At 44.9% G+C, this 14572-nt stretch overlaps 1 protein-coding gene across 2 annotated transcripts in view; it reads right to left on the bottom strand.

Moving 5' to 3' along the window:
* ZC3H7A (zinc finger CCCH-type containing 7A) overlaps window positions 1-14572 on the bottom strand; it is a 36321-nt gene that overhangs the window by 3113 nt on the left and 18636 nt on the right. For both annotated transcript variants that reach the window (XM_081169432.1, XM_081169431.1), the window contains 11 exons: window positions 14023-14230; window positions 12307-12371; window positions 11812-12010; window positions 9694-9855; window positions 8427-8623; window positions 7328-7422; window positions 5030-5211; window positions 4141-4217; window positions 3502-3635; window positions 2188-2293; window positions 1357-1465 (listed from right to left, as the gene is read on the bottom strand). In XM_081169432.1, the coding sequence (XP_081025558.1) occupies window positions 1357-1465; window positions 2188-2293; window positions 3502-3635; window positions 4141-4217; window positions 5030-5211; window positions 7328-7422; window positions 8427-8623; window positions 9694-9855; window positions 11812-12010; window positions 12307-12371; window positions 14023-14230 (1534 nt within the window). The remainder of the gene's footprint in view (window positions 1-1356; window positions 1466-2187; window positions 2294-3501; window positions 3636-4140; window positions 4218-5029; window positions 5212-7327; window positions 7423-8426; window positions 8624-9693; window positions 9856-11811; window positions 12011-12306; window positions 12372-14022; window positions 14231-14572) is intronic.

Here is a 14572-nt window from a genome sequence, read left to right as displayed (position 1 = left end):
ATGACTGGACCTAATGGTCAGGGGTCCCTTTACCTTTACCTAAGTAAACTGAACAGGCCAATACTATGAATACGTCATGGACTCACTGAAAAGGAACAAAGTCCAGATCTTTTATTATGGTGGCATACTTCTCAGGGGAGCAGACGTAGCTCAGTTGTACAGCATCTGCCCTGAAGGCAGAAGATCCCAGGTCTAATCCCTGGGGTCCCCAGATAGGACTGGGAGAGACTCCAGCCTGAAATCCCAGAGAGCTGCTGCCAGTCAGAGCTAGATGGACCAATGTTCTGACTCAAGACAGCTTCCTGTGTTTCAAGACTCATCTTAAGGGCAAACTTTTGTTTGGAAAACAAGTCACAGGGACTCAGACGTTACCTAGGTCACCTACTGGAGGAGGTAGGAAGAAACAGGGAATTCCTGGCATGGCCATCTTGGAATGGAAGGAACTGAGAAACTTCCAGCTGCACTGTCTCTCTTTCAGCCCACTTTGCTCCCACCAAACATGGCTCACACTGGCAGGCACAGAGGAGCCCATTCATACAGAGGCGTTTTAATTTTACTTCCAAGTAATGCAAAACAAAAAAAGAAAAACCACCTTCCGAAACCGTCTTACAAGACACAATCTTCTGGGATCCGAGCAAGAATGTCGTATGTGCAGGGTTTGACATGCTCTGCTCTTTGCATAGTTAAAACACATGCACACAAGATGTGACTTATCTTCACACGGAAAAAGCGAGGGGTTATGCAAGAAACTGAAACCAACACTCCTGTGAATCAGCTTTCACCAACTTTGTTTTTTTTAAATGAAAGATTTTAGTTTTCATGGGTGTAAAATGGGTGCTGAGTGTACCCAACGGCATACCCAGAGACAGTCTGCATGGTTATCTAAGAGATTTGTGGAAGGGTTCACACAGAGATTGCAGAGCATCACTACTATGTAAAAGTCTAATGCAGTCCCACTCAGATAAAATGGCAGATGACATCTATTCCCTGTCATTTTTTTCCTCCACTAGCTTGCCTCAACCCCTAAATCTGCATGCCTCAGTTTTGCATTGCTTGCTGAAACGTTCTAGGATTTGATAAAGTCAAAATACCAACAACATTAACGCAGCATGCCAATTAACTTGCACAGAAGGTGTATAAGGTGAATAACCTAAAGCAGAGTTTGGAAACTGGGTTTATGTGGCATTGAAACAGGACTTATCCAGCCATACTCGCAGACTGTCCTGATCCTATGGATCTGGACACAGACATAATAAAATCAAGGCAGATAACAAGGAAAACCCATACCTGAGAGCAGGCAAAGGGGATCAAAATGCTAACAGGTTTACAGTGTGCTTTCCTGTATCGTTTACTTACTGCCGTTCTCCTTCATATAAGTCCACATTTCTCGCTCTTCATGACTGTGAGCAAAGGAGCAGTTTCCGACATACTGACATTTCTTGCCCGATGCAATATGATTGCACAGCTAGATAAGGAAGAAATAAGCTGCTCTCAGAGAAGCTGCATTCTGCATGAGGAATAATTTGAAGTCTCTCATTCTCTCTCTCTCTCTCTCTCTCTCTCTCTCTCTCTCTCTCACACACACACACACACACACACACACACACACTTACACTTTGCAGAAGATGATACTAGGTGCAACACCTATTTGCATAAATTGGTACTGGAGGAACACCTGAGTTTGGTGGATTGTGCCCATTCTTTTTACTGATTTTTAGAAAATCAACAGAGCAACCTTAACATAAAGTAATGTCTGGAATCTTCCAGTTCACTTTCTGCAGACAGCAAGTGCAGCGAAAGGGTTAAAAAAAAGTTAAGCTTTGGGGCAACCTGGGTTCAACCGCCCACTTGGCCATAAAGCTGGTTGGAATGACCTGGTACCAGACTCCAACCTCACAGTGTTGTTGTAAAGATAAAATGGGACACACCTCACCCCCTTGTATATCACCCTGAGCTTCTTGGAGGAAAGGAAGGATGAAAATTCTTGGCATGACCTTCGCAGTCCAGCATTTTATTTTATTCTTAATGCTTACAGCCATGGAACATTTTAACACAAAAGTACAAGATCAACTTCTTCCCACAGATTGTGTAAAAGAACCAACTCTGGATTTTCTGTCTCCAAACGAGTAATGCTAGCACTATGAGGAACACAAAAAAGCCAAGCCCAGATTTTAAAGACATGCTCACATCAAACTGCAAAGGCACTTGCTTCTTTGTAGGAAGTGGGCGAATCGTATTCCACTTCTTACGCTCGTTTGACATCACCAGCATCACCCGGCGATCTTTGGTCCATCTGAAAAAGGACAAGTCTAATCAGGGCAAGAACTGAAATTGCACAGCATGGCTGTGGCAGAAGGAAGCTCGCACCAGGACTTTAGACCCAAACAGTTCCTACAGTACAGCTATCTTCAACCTTTGCAGACCCAGGACCCACTTTTAAACCAAACGTTCATTGGGGGACCCATTTCCTAATATTTTATCGTATATTTGCAAGGTGCTGCTATCGTGACCCACCGTGGATCAGGCTGCAACCCACCAGTTGAAGACCAGCTCTATAATACATGCTTTTGTTTACACAAGGGATGAGGAATTGGTTTCCCAGACATTGTTCAATTCCCATCAGCCCCAGACAGCATAGTCAATTGTCTGGGATGATGAGAGTTGTAATCCAGCAACATCTGCAGGGACAAAGGTTCCCATCCCTGGTTTACATCAAGCGCCGCAAACGTCATAGGATCAAACAGCTTCAAGTTCCCTTTTGGTGAGTGAACGAAGTGTGTCCAGAGGCCCAGCCTCCCACTAAAGAAATTTCTACGCTCATGCCTCTGCAAAGAGGAACTGGCACAAACCAAAGAACCTGTGTTTAGGGCAAAAGGATTGAGACAGACCTAGCTGAGTTCTATGCAGGTTACACTTAACAAAGATTCATTTAAAGGTCTTCTCCCAGATTCCACCTTGAGACTCTTGAGCAGATTGTGATGCCTGGCCTGCTTTTAGGGTGCAGTCAAGGTTAACAGGTCCAGGAACTCAAACAAAGGGCTGTTGTTCTTCATAAAAGCTTTATTTTTTTAAATAAAACAAGGATACCTTGGTTTAGCTCATGTTTTATCTGCACTAAGACAAACCATTAGCCCAGGGTTCACACAACACACTGAACCAGCAGGCACCAGAGGAGACGCAAAACAGCCATAATCTAGGCTCAAGGAACTGCATGTTCATGCTAAGCCACTGTTTGGGCTTGATGTTACATGTGAACTGGGTCTGTATGTTACAGTTTTAATACTGGCAACTCTCCAGCTTAGCTGGTGAGTGGAAGTTTTTATCTGGTAAGGACAGCATCACTGTCACGTTCTGCAACAAGACAAAATGTATCCTGAAATCCTACCTAAAAGGCATAAGTCCCAACCTAGTGATTCCCTTGCCAGCAACCACCCCAAGGGCATTCCAACAAACATCCAACCCCAGCAACTTTGTGGAGCAGAGGGGAGCAACGTGACTTACGGATGCCTTGCCTTTGCACTACAGTATTTCTTGTTTTTGTCTGGCTCACTAACTTGGCCATTTCTCCAGCACTGTGCGCACACGAACTTCATTTTCAGATTCAGAGATCCGTGCTTCACTTGGCTGCTGAGAATCTGGAAACGAAACGAAAAGCAAGACCGTTTAGGTTTGCAAAAACAATCCAACACCCCATAAACATCCAAGAAGAAAGGAGATAACTGTAAGACTGTCTTTTCCTGTACCAACGCTGCCTGGAAAATTAACATCTACTTCAGAGTGGCTCTTCTGCACCAGGGAAGATTAGGAAAGGGGTGACGAGGGAAACTCTGTACCCAGGAAGCTGCCTAAGTCAGGCTTCCTCAACCCCGTCCCTCCAGATGTTTTTGGCCTACAACGCCCATGACCCCTAGCTAGCAGGACCAGTGGTCAGGGATGCTGGGAATTGTAGTCTCAAAACATCCAGTATGGACTTTCCAGGATTTCAGGCAGAGAAGGATAGTTCTCCAGTTCCTGCTATCTGATTCTTTTTCAACTAGAAATGTAAAGAATTGAACCCAAACTTTTGCATCCCAATCCCTGACTCCAATCCCTTGATTTTCGTGAGCCAGTGTGCTGCTTGGGGCAATCTAAGAAAAATACCTGTGCTCCATGTGCATTAGACTCCATAGCCTGCCAATATTTTTTTGATTCTTGAACAATAGCCTCATGAGAAATACCTGTGGTGAGGGAAACATGCATTTTAGGCAATTTTGATGTTGCTAACCATTGCACAAGCACTACCGAGACCTCCAAGGCTGATATTTTATGAACATTTCAGTATTACCGACTGACATTTTCTTTTTTAAAAAAAGTTTAAAACAGTAATATAAAGATGTTGCCATATCCGATGTGCAGAACAACCTGCATGCATTGTTTTACTCCCAGGTTAAGCGTAGCTTTCCACAAGCAGTCGATTTTGAATAGACATTAATCTAATAAGAGACTGAATCATTTTAAGCTCTTCTGCTTGAGTACAATCGGTTTGGAGAAAGTTTACAGGTATCAGGGCACACCTGAAATCTGGCAAGGATGTCTGCAGACGGCACTGGCATTAGTTGAGTCTTAGCAAGGAAATGTGCTCTGGAATGTTCATTCATCAGAAAAACTTACTGACTAATAACACAAGCCTATGCATGTGTATTCAGAATAGAAATATGCCACACTATGTTCAGCAGGGCTAACTCCCAAGTAATTGTGCGCATGACTGCAGTTTAAAAACACAAAAGCAGAACCACTAAAAACACGCAGCAAGACTTTGCTCTTGCCTACTTCTTGCTGAAATGCAGTTACACTTCACAGACACATATTTAAGGGATGTAGCTGCAATGCACCCGTTCTCATTGTCAGGAAGGTGTGTCGTGTTTTACATCACCCGGGAGTTGGAGTGGAAAGACCTCTCTCAAGTTCCAGAGGGGTTAAGCAGTCTGTAAAAATGAACTCTGGCCATGCACAAAGATGTTTTTAGCACCCATTGTTGCACCAGACTTACCTGTCTTACTCTGCATTATCCACACTTGGAGTTCTACAAGACTGTGAGCATAGAAACACTCGTCATCCCGTGAACAGCCATAACGAACTTCATGCCGGCACAAATCTAGCTGACACTGAGCGTGAAAAGGTCGTATCTTAGAATACTTTACTGTCGTTTCCTGCAGAATGTGGACAAGGCACCTAGTTGTTGTTTTAAAAAAGGTGAGTGTCAGTAAAAGAAAGTTTCGGAAAAGCTGCTTCAAAAGATTTTTGGTTTAGGCAATGAATATTTAAGCCACCAACACCAGAAAGAGGTTTATATGCTCCAATTTAAATAAACAGGAGACTCCTGTCAACATTCACTGTGGTCTACCACGGTTTCCTCTTGCAATGTTGCAGAACCTGCAAAACCCATCACCTTAACCAAGCTGAACTTGATTAAATTTGCTTTAATCAATAATACACACCAGGTGTGGGAGCCTTTGGTCCTCCAGAGGTTGCTGTGCCACGGCTCCCATCATCCCTGGCTATCAGTCATGCTTGCTAGAGCAACACCTGGAGAGTTAAAGGTTCCCCACACCTGCTTTAGAACAATCAATCCTACTTAGCATTTGTTTATTACAGAGATGGGGTGTTGAGACTGAGAAGGTGATTTATTTACTCATTCATAGGAATAATTATATACCACCCACACATAAAATATTAGGGCACAATACAGGGGGAGGGGAACGAATTAAGGCAGCAAGAAACAATCACTAAAATGACTAGCCACTCAAAGAGAATTTGAGACAACTGCACAGGCCTGCCAGCATAAAAAAATAATCTCCAGGAGACACATGATAGTCAAAAGCATGGTTAGGCAAACTAAGGCCCGGGGGCCAGATCTGGCCCAATCACCTTCTAAATCCGGCCCGCGGACGGTCCGGGAATCAGCATGTTTTTACGTGAGTAGAATGTGTCCTTTTATTTAAAATGCATCTCTGGGTTATCTGTGAAACATAGGAATTCATTCCCCCCCCCCTAAAATGTAGTCCAGCCCCTCACAAGGTCTGAGGGACAGTGTACCGGTCCCCTGCTGAAAAAGTTTGCTGACCCCTGGTCAAAAGCAAGGATATCTCTGCCAAATCTCTTGTGGAAGAGTCTTCTACAGCGTGGAACTGGCTATGCTAAATGTCTGATGCCCGACCGAGGCCAGCTGGGCCTCTGTATCACTGAGGGCGACCAACAGCACCCCTCCAGATGATCTCCATGACTGAGTTGGGACACAGTGGCTCAGGCAGTCTTCAAGGGATCCTGAACCCACATTGTTCAAGGGCTTTGCATAGCAAGACAAGATCCTTGGGCCTGGGCAGCTTCCTTAAGGACACCTAGCGCATTTATGGCAAAGGAGACTTTTCAGATGGGGGCTTCCTGATCTGTAGCCTAGTCACTATACTACTCCTGGTCCTGTTGTATCATTTGATTCAGGATTCTAGGAAGCAGACCAGAGTATTTGGTCCACCAAGCCCAGTCCCAGATGGGCAGGAGCTCTCTCAGCAGAGGCCCTCCCCATCACCAGCTACCATGAGCCTTTATTTTAGCTGGGGATGCCAAGGATTGAGGCTGGCATGCAGAGCAGCTGCTCTACCACTGAGCCACAGCCTCCTCCCCGTAACTCCTGCTTCAGGCTCACTTGATTGGGGAAACATCTAACATGTGTTCCAGGTCTGTAACACTACGATCCACCTATACAGCTGACAGAAATCACCCCTGTTCCCATGGAATCCAAGGAAAGCTCGAATCAACACAAAATGTTAGAGGGCCACGAGCCAACCACCGGGGGAACTAAACACGCATTGAAATAAAAATGGGTAGGATTCAGAACCTAAATGCAGTTGTTTTTCAACAGCACACTGTATTTATGTGATGAAATGCAGCAGACCCACAATGGCTCCTGAATTCAATCTGACTGCCACGTATAAAGAAACGTTTTCATAGTTGTGCTGTTGCTATGGCTGAAACAATCTAGTTATGCATGGAGGAAGACCCAGATAGGGGCATAGGAAGCTGCCTGGACCACTGGCCCATCTTGCTCAGTACTGTCTACACTGACTGGCAGCAGCTATCCAGGGTTTCAGGCAGGACTCTCTCCCAGCCCAAACCGGGCGAGAGATATCACTGGGGATTTGAACAAGGACCTTTTGGATGCAAAGCAGAGCTACAGTCCACACAATTTATTTAAGTTAAGGGAAACTAGAACACACACATGCATCTATAATACACACAGAGAGATATTTTAAAATTCAGGAGAGACAAGATATAGGGATTATCGACCTACTTGTTGTCTTCAAATTCGTGCTTAGCAGGGTGAGAGCAGTAAGAGGCATTGTCCTTGTTTTTGCTTATTATTCTTGGTTTATGCTCAAAACATTTCTGAAAAACAAAAACAAAGTGCTTTATAACAAGAAGAGGGGGAAAGGCACCTGCCTGCTATCAGAAGAAGACGACGACGACTTTGGATTTGATATGAGGTGAGTGGGCTGAGAGACTTCAGAGAAGTGTGACTGGCCCAAGGTCACCCAGCAGCTGCATGTGGAGAGTGGAGACACGAACTGAGTTCACCAGATTACGAGTCCACCGCTCTGAACCACTACACCACAGTGGCTCACAGCAAACTCAGGTAGTGAATGCCAATGGGACTGAAGCCATTGAAGAACTGGAGGGAGGAATGAGCAGGCTCTAGAGAACCCTGGAAGCTTGCAGAAGTAAAAAAAAAGCATCTTTTAAAAACCCAACCACCTAAGGAGACCCAAATTACACTGCATTGCAGCTCCAACTTGTACAAAGCCTAACAAGGTGGTCTTAACTACTAAAAGTGGGGACTAGAGGTGTAAGTCAGGACATTCCACTTCAAAAACCTAATTATTCCTGGAAGTTCACCTAGCACATGGCTGGGGAAGAGGACCCACTGGGGGACATTTTGATAGGCAGGTAGGGCAATCTAACTCTTAATCATCTGAGGCTGCCAAGACATTAGGTGACCCACCTTGAAAAGAAAGAATCGGAGGCACATTCGAAGCATGCTCCGGATTTTTCAATTTCTTCTTTTGCAGCCTGGGCCCAAGTTTAAGCAAAGGTGCAAAAGGTAGATTCCTGCAGCCAAGCTCAGTGGGGATTGAATTAGGCACCAGGTTTAAAAGGCACACAACGAGAGCCCCTTTGCAGCTTCGTCTTTACCTGGACTATGCCTGGTCTCACAGATGATATGGGGCAGGTGGACATGGGTTGGGTGGGGGAATGGCCTGAGGCCAAATTAGGACCCCTGCAGATTCTAATTAGGCCCCTGGGGGGGGGGAGATCCCTCAGTGCTGACACAGCACAACTGTGCTGCATGAAATTCCTTTGCCTGGTTCTGCTTAATGTTTGTCGATACGCACCTCACAAAGAAACATGAACTGCCCGTGATGTTCCTGCAGGAGTCGGGACACGGTCAACCTGATCTCTCCACTGCCTTCAAAGAGAGCTTCGCGACTGAAGGCCCCTTTGCGTTCCAGAGTCCACACATCTATTTCTTCTTGGCAGTAAGCAAAGGTGCAATGGCCAGGATATCTGCACTCTTCTTCAGCAGCAACATCTGGAAAACAACAGGACACTAAAGTGAGCTTGGAAAGCCTTTACGCAGCATCGACCCTCCTTTCACCCTCACTCATGGCTGTACAGCCTCTGCTTCATTCTGGGCCACTGGATGGAAACAGGGAGGGGGGATTTCTTTCTGTATTTCCTGCATCTGCCCAGCCCCACATTTTGTTTTGGCCAGAGTAAAGTTACAGCGCAGGAGGCGCTGTGGTCTAAACCACTGAGCCTAGGGCTTGCCGATCAGAAGGTCAGCGGTTCGAATCCCCATGACGGCGTGAGCTCCCGTTGCTCGGTCCCTGCTCCTGCCAACCTAGCAGCTCGAAAGCACGCCAGTGCAAGTAGATAAATAGGTACCGCTCTGGCAGGAAGGTAAACGGCATTTCCGTGCGCTGCTCTGGTTTCGCCAGAAGTGGCTTAGTCATGCTGGCCACATGACCCCGAAAAACTGTCTGCGGACAAATGCCGGCTCCCTCGGCCAGTAAAGTGAGATGAACGCCGCAACCCCAGTCGTTCACGACTGGACTTAACTGTCAGGGGTCCTTTACCTTTACCTTTAAAATTACAGAAAGGGGTTATGTTCTCCTTATGAAATGGCTGGATGTCACACCTGAATTCTCACCCACGCCTAACCACACCCCTAATTTCAGAAGCAGCCAGCTTTTCTTTAGCCACCCAAAGAAACGGATATGAGAGTGGCTGTGCTCTGCCTCCATACCTGGAGGCAGTAATTTTTCTGAATACATTCCTGGAAGCTGCTGGAGGGGAGAGGGCTCTCATGCACAAGTCCTGCCTGTGCATTTCTCATAAACATCTGGTGGCCACCAGGAGAACAGGAAGCTGAACTGGATGGGGCCACTGGCCTGATCCAGCAGGCTTTTCTTATGCAGGCAACTGGCTAGCTCCTAGCTTCAGTTTTGCTTTTGGGAAGTGGAAATAACCACATCAATTTGCAGGGGCTGTCACAGAAATAATGGCGGAAATACTGCTACCCACATCGAGCCTTCAGGAAAGAATGGGCTACAAATGAATGAGCTTAAAATGCATATACCTACAAGGGAAAATCCTCACCTTTACATATATAATACGGTCCCACATATTGTGTTTTTGTTGGCCTTGGCCTAATTTTCTTCCATGATTTATCTTCAGAGTTCTTTATTCTACCTACTAAGATATCCTTCTTACACATGTGCTCTAGACTGGGAAGGTAAGTATAATCCAATACTTTTGGACCTAGAAGAAAACAACAGGGAGGGTTTAAAAAGTCTGTCTTATTATTCACAGCCATTAACTGTAGAACTGAAGGAGGCCAAGCCGGAAGGAGACCAACCTCAGCTCAGCTTTTAACTTGCATCCTAGAAAGCTAGATCAATAGCTGCGCTTTTGCAAGGCTCCTGTTTTTGGATTCTCCCCAACCCACAAAGCACAAAGGGTAGCTCGTACGCCATGTCAAGCCAGGGTTTAGCATTAAACATGCATGAGCTGTCAAGAGCTTTGGGATCTCATCTTCCTCGGCTCAGAAATTTTCCTCTTTGGCACAGAAATCCCTCTTTCAAACCATAGACTGATGGCAGCAAACTACAGTTGGGTGTTTGCCCAACACCAGGACAGGAGGGAAGGAACTGTTGTGTCCAAGGGGAGGAAGTGTCAAATCGTAAGGATCTTGAACCAGAGGCCTTCCTCCTGGGCATAGTCGGCCAATTGGGGCTAAAGAAGGATAGAACTTTCTTTATGTATGCAACAACAGCAGCAAGAATACTTATTGCAAAGTATTGGAAGACACAAGATCTACCCACCCTGGAAGAGTGGCAGATGAAGGTGATGGACTATATGGAATTGGCGGAAATGACTGGCAGAATCCGAGACCAGGGAGAAGAGTTGGTGGAAGAAGATTGGAAGAAATTTAAAGACTATTTGCAGAAATACTGTAAAATTAATGAATGTTAAAATGATGTTGGAATGGAAATAAGTGGTTTTGGTAATATGGTTAATAAGAATATGCAAATATGGATCGTTATAGGGATGGAAATATATAGTTATAATAGGTTAAGATACAGAGCAAAGATAAATGAAAGAGGGTAAGGATTTGCTGAAAGGATTTTGTAAACAGGAATACAAAAAGGGGAGGTGTGAGGAGGTCAAGGAAATAAGTAAATGAGCCTAAAGATATTGAAAAATTGATTTTTTCTTTTTTAAACTCCCCCCCTTTTTCCAGCCAGCTGTTTTTTGTATTTTGTATTTTCCTTTTTCTCTTTTAGGTCCTCTTTTTGGTGTTTTTCTTGTTTTTTTTTTTCTTTTTTTGTGTAATCTGTGTTTATGTGTAATCTTTGGTATAGTTTTCTTGGTTCTTTGAACCTATGTTTGTTGTAAAATTCTAATAAATATTTTATAAAAACAACAACAACAAATCGTAAGGATCTTGACTACTAATCCATCAGACTGAGGTATAAAAAAAAGCTTTAAAAAGGACACATTGCACTACTGATTCATCGGAGAAGGCAAAGTTCTTAGGCACCATCAGCATCTTGAAAAAGTCTAGATCAGAGCTTTTGGCAGAATGGTTATAAGATTAACATAAATTATTTTAAACCAAAGAATGATTATTATTCATAGGGAGGACAAGTATCATAAACCGAATTTAATTCACTCTGACCAAAGTAGCCTAGTCTGATTGAAGAAAATTTTAAATTTGTACTTTTTTTGTTTGGGGCTACTGTTAGTCACCCTGAGAACATAAACTTATGACGAAGGTGCGCAGTATAAATTGGCTTTGACCTGCAGATGTTGTTGGACTACAGATGTTGTTGGACTACAACTCCCATCGGCTCAAGTCAGCACTGTAATGGGAGCTGCATCCCAACAACATCTGAGGGTCACCAGGTTGGAGAAGACTGGTATAAATTATGTAAGTAAAAAGTGCTGCTCTTCAGGGTTGCCAGTGCACAGAAGTGGTTAAATTATATTGTCCATTCACAGCAGGTACTTTAAGGATGCTTTTAGGATCCGAACAAGCAATAAAAAGGTAAGCTAAGGTGATGGGAACAGTTGCAAGCCATCGTCCATCTATCAAGTATTTTAGTCCTTATCCTAGTCAAGAGAAGCAGAAAAGCATTGATACAGACTCCTGCTATGGTTGCTTCAGCTCCCCCCCCCCCCCAAGTTAAGTCATCAACTGCTTTTGCTCCTTACCCTTTTTGATAAAGCATGACTGGCAGGCCTGTCTTAGCTCATGTGTGTTTTCCAGGGGATTTCTTGCAACTAGGGAGGGCGTTGTCGACACAGGTATACTAGGGGGTCCACTGCCAAACACGCTAGAATAGTCATTTCGACCTGGGCTGGAAATCCCAATGTAGTTCTCGGACCCAAACAAGCTTGTAGGCCCATTCATCTGCCAGAAGGAACAAAACTGATTTTTTAAAAAAGCATTCCATCATCCTCATTGTCACTACATTTTTATCCCAACGACCCTCCAAGAAGCTCAGGACAATGTACATGGCTCTCCTCGCTGAGAGAGAAAGCAGTTGGCTCAAGGCCACCCAGTGAGTTTTGAGTCTAAGTGGGAATTTGAACCCAGGTCCCCATGGTCTCAAGCTCATTTGCTAAAAGCAGAATGAACAAACCAGCGACTCAAATGGATGAATGTTGGAACTGCAAAGCATTTAGAAAGTTTGGAAAGGTACTTACAAGTCGAAGCGGAGAATTACTGTTTAGCGCTGACGTGACATCTCTAGGAACAGAATTGGGTATATCTGTTGGGATCAAGAAAGTCACAGTTTGGGCACACATTTCACAGCTAGGGCAATGCCAATCGGTCAGGTGAAGCAGACATCCTTGCACAGAACCCCGCCAACTCAACCAAGTGTCTTGGCAAGGAGACCCCCAAATTAGTGTGCTACAAGGGGGCGAACTGTGCCTTGGAGAATTAGGCCACTCTGCTCCAAACCATTACAAAGAGGATGAGCCCCACCTCTCAGCCGATACAGGGATAGTATATTGTGCTGCGGCAAATAGGAATGAGAGGAGTATGGAAGACTTGCCACTGCTCAGGAACGACAGTCCCCTCCCTGATTAGGTACAGAGGAAGGCTGGACAATGGGAGAGATATTCATTAAGCTCTCCTGCAGTTGCAACTAAGATGCTCACTCATTGTTCTGGGTAAGTGTTCTGGTGCTATACCAGCTGCACTGGCTCCCAGTGGAGTACAGGATCAGGTTCAAGGCGCTGGTTTTAACCTTTAAAGCCCTATACGGCTTAGGACCCTCGTACCTACGGGACCGCCTCTCCAGGTACGTCCCACAGAGGAACTTACGGTCTTCAAATCAAAACATCCTGAAGGCCCCAGGCTACAGAGAGGTTAGGCTGGCCTCAACTAGAGCCAGGGCTTTTTCGGCTGCGGCTCCAATCTGGTGGAACGCTCTGTCACAAGAGACTAGGGCCCTGCGGGACTTGACATCTTTCTGCAGGGCCTGCAAGACAGAGCTGTTCCACCAGGCCTTTGGTCAGGGCGCAGCCTGACTCCCTCCTTTGGCAATCTTCACAGAACTTTAGCTTAATGGTTGCCATCAATCTGATTTTAATTAATTTTTATAATGAAATGTTTTTAGAATGTTGCACTATTTTATTGTTGTTAGCCGCCCTGAGCCCGGCTTCGGCTGGGGAGGGCGGGATATAAATAAAATTTATTATTATTATTATTATTATTATTATTATTATTATTATTATTATTATTTAAACTGAAGTGTAGGGTGTGTGTGTGTGAATCCCTGTCGTTGAATCCAACAATAACATTGAGAGTGGGAAGAGAAACAGAAAACAGAAATTACTGCGAGCATTCCTTCTCCTTGGAGATGTAAGGGTATCCTGTGAGGTGAGTTACTGAGTTACTCTACTTCCAAGTCCACAGAGGCTATCAGAAGTTTAAGATGCACTGAAGTCAGCAGCTACCTCCATGCAAAAGTATGAGGCCCCTTACATGGAAGCCACCATCTTTCAACTTTAGTTTCTTTAATGGGAAAAACTGTAACTCAGTGGTGAAGTATCTGCCTAGCATGCAGAAGGTCCTGGGGTTCAATCCCTGGCATCTCCAGGGAGGGCTGGGAGAGACCTCAACCTGAGCTGCTGCCAGTCAGGGTAGAGAATACAGAGCTAGATGGGCCAATGGTCTAACTCAGTAAAAGGCAGATTCCTCTGCTCCCAATCCAAAATGGCAACAACAGTGAACTACTTCACAATTCTGTTAGGAAGTAGAGATTACAAAGCATTCTGCTATATCAGAAATTATGAACACTGGGTCCAATGAGCCCCACGGCACTATGTTCTACTATTTCTTAGTAAGACAAAGGCTGCTTAGATTATACAGGCTTCAGCTAACAGGGTTTGGTGAATTAAACCTAGCCTTACCTCTTTTGGAATCACTGATTGAGAAAGTAGTTAAAGAGGAACAAAAGCTGTCCAGGCCAGACACCAAAGGCTGGGAATACATCTCTGAAAAAGAGGCGGCAGGAACAAATCCAGGCCCGACTGACAATGTCCCGAGCAAAGGGGTAGAGAAAGGTATGCTGGGAGCCATGGTGGCTGTTGGGATGGCTCCTCGGACAACCGTGCTGGGCTAGGAAGAGAGAAGAAAGTTATTTGCTACTAAATGCAGGTAGCCGATCTTTCACTTTTAGTGATCTGGTTTTTGTTTTAAGCCTTCTCTGTTGAAGTAGTGCTAGAGCTGGTCTATACATGGAATTATTTTCATCGTGGGAGTTGGCATTTGCTGGCTGCCATGGCTGGGAGTGAGGAAGTTCACAACAGGAGTGGCAGCAACTTGAGTTCCTGTTCATGATATCACTGGGCAGAGCATTTGCTTTGAATGCAGAGAGTCCAAGGCTCAATCTCTAGCATACTCTGATTTGAAAAAAGACAGGTAGCAGGATTTGTAGAAGACCCTCCTCTGCCAGAGGCC

This window comes from Podarcis bocagei, assembly GCF_964188305.1.
Source record: "Podarcis bocagei genome assembly, chromosome: 14".
Lineage (NCBI taxonomy): Eukaryota > Metazoa > Chordata > Lepidosauria > Squamata > Lacertidae > Podarcis > Podarcis bocagei.
Note: the sequence above shows the minus strand (reverse complement) of the source record. Positions and strands in the feature narration are given on the sequence as shown.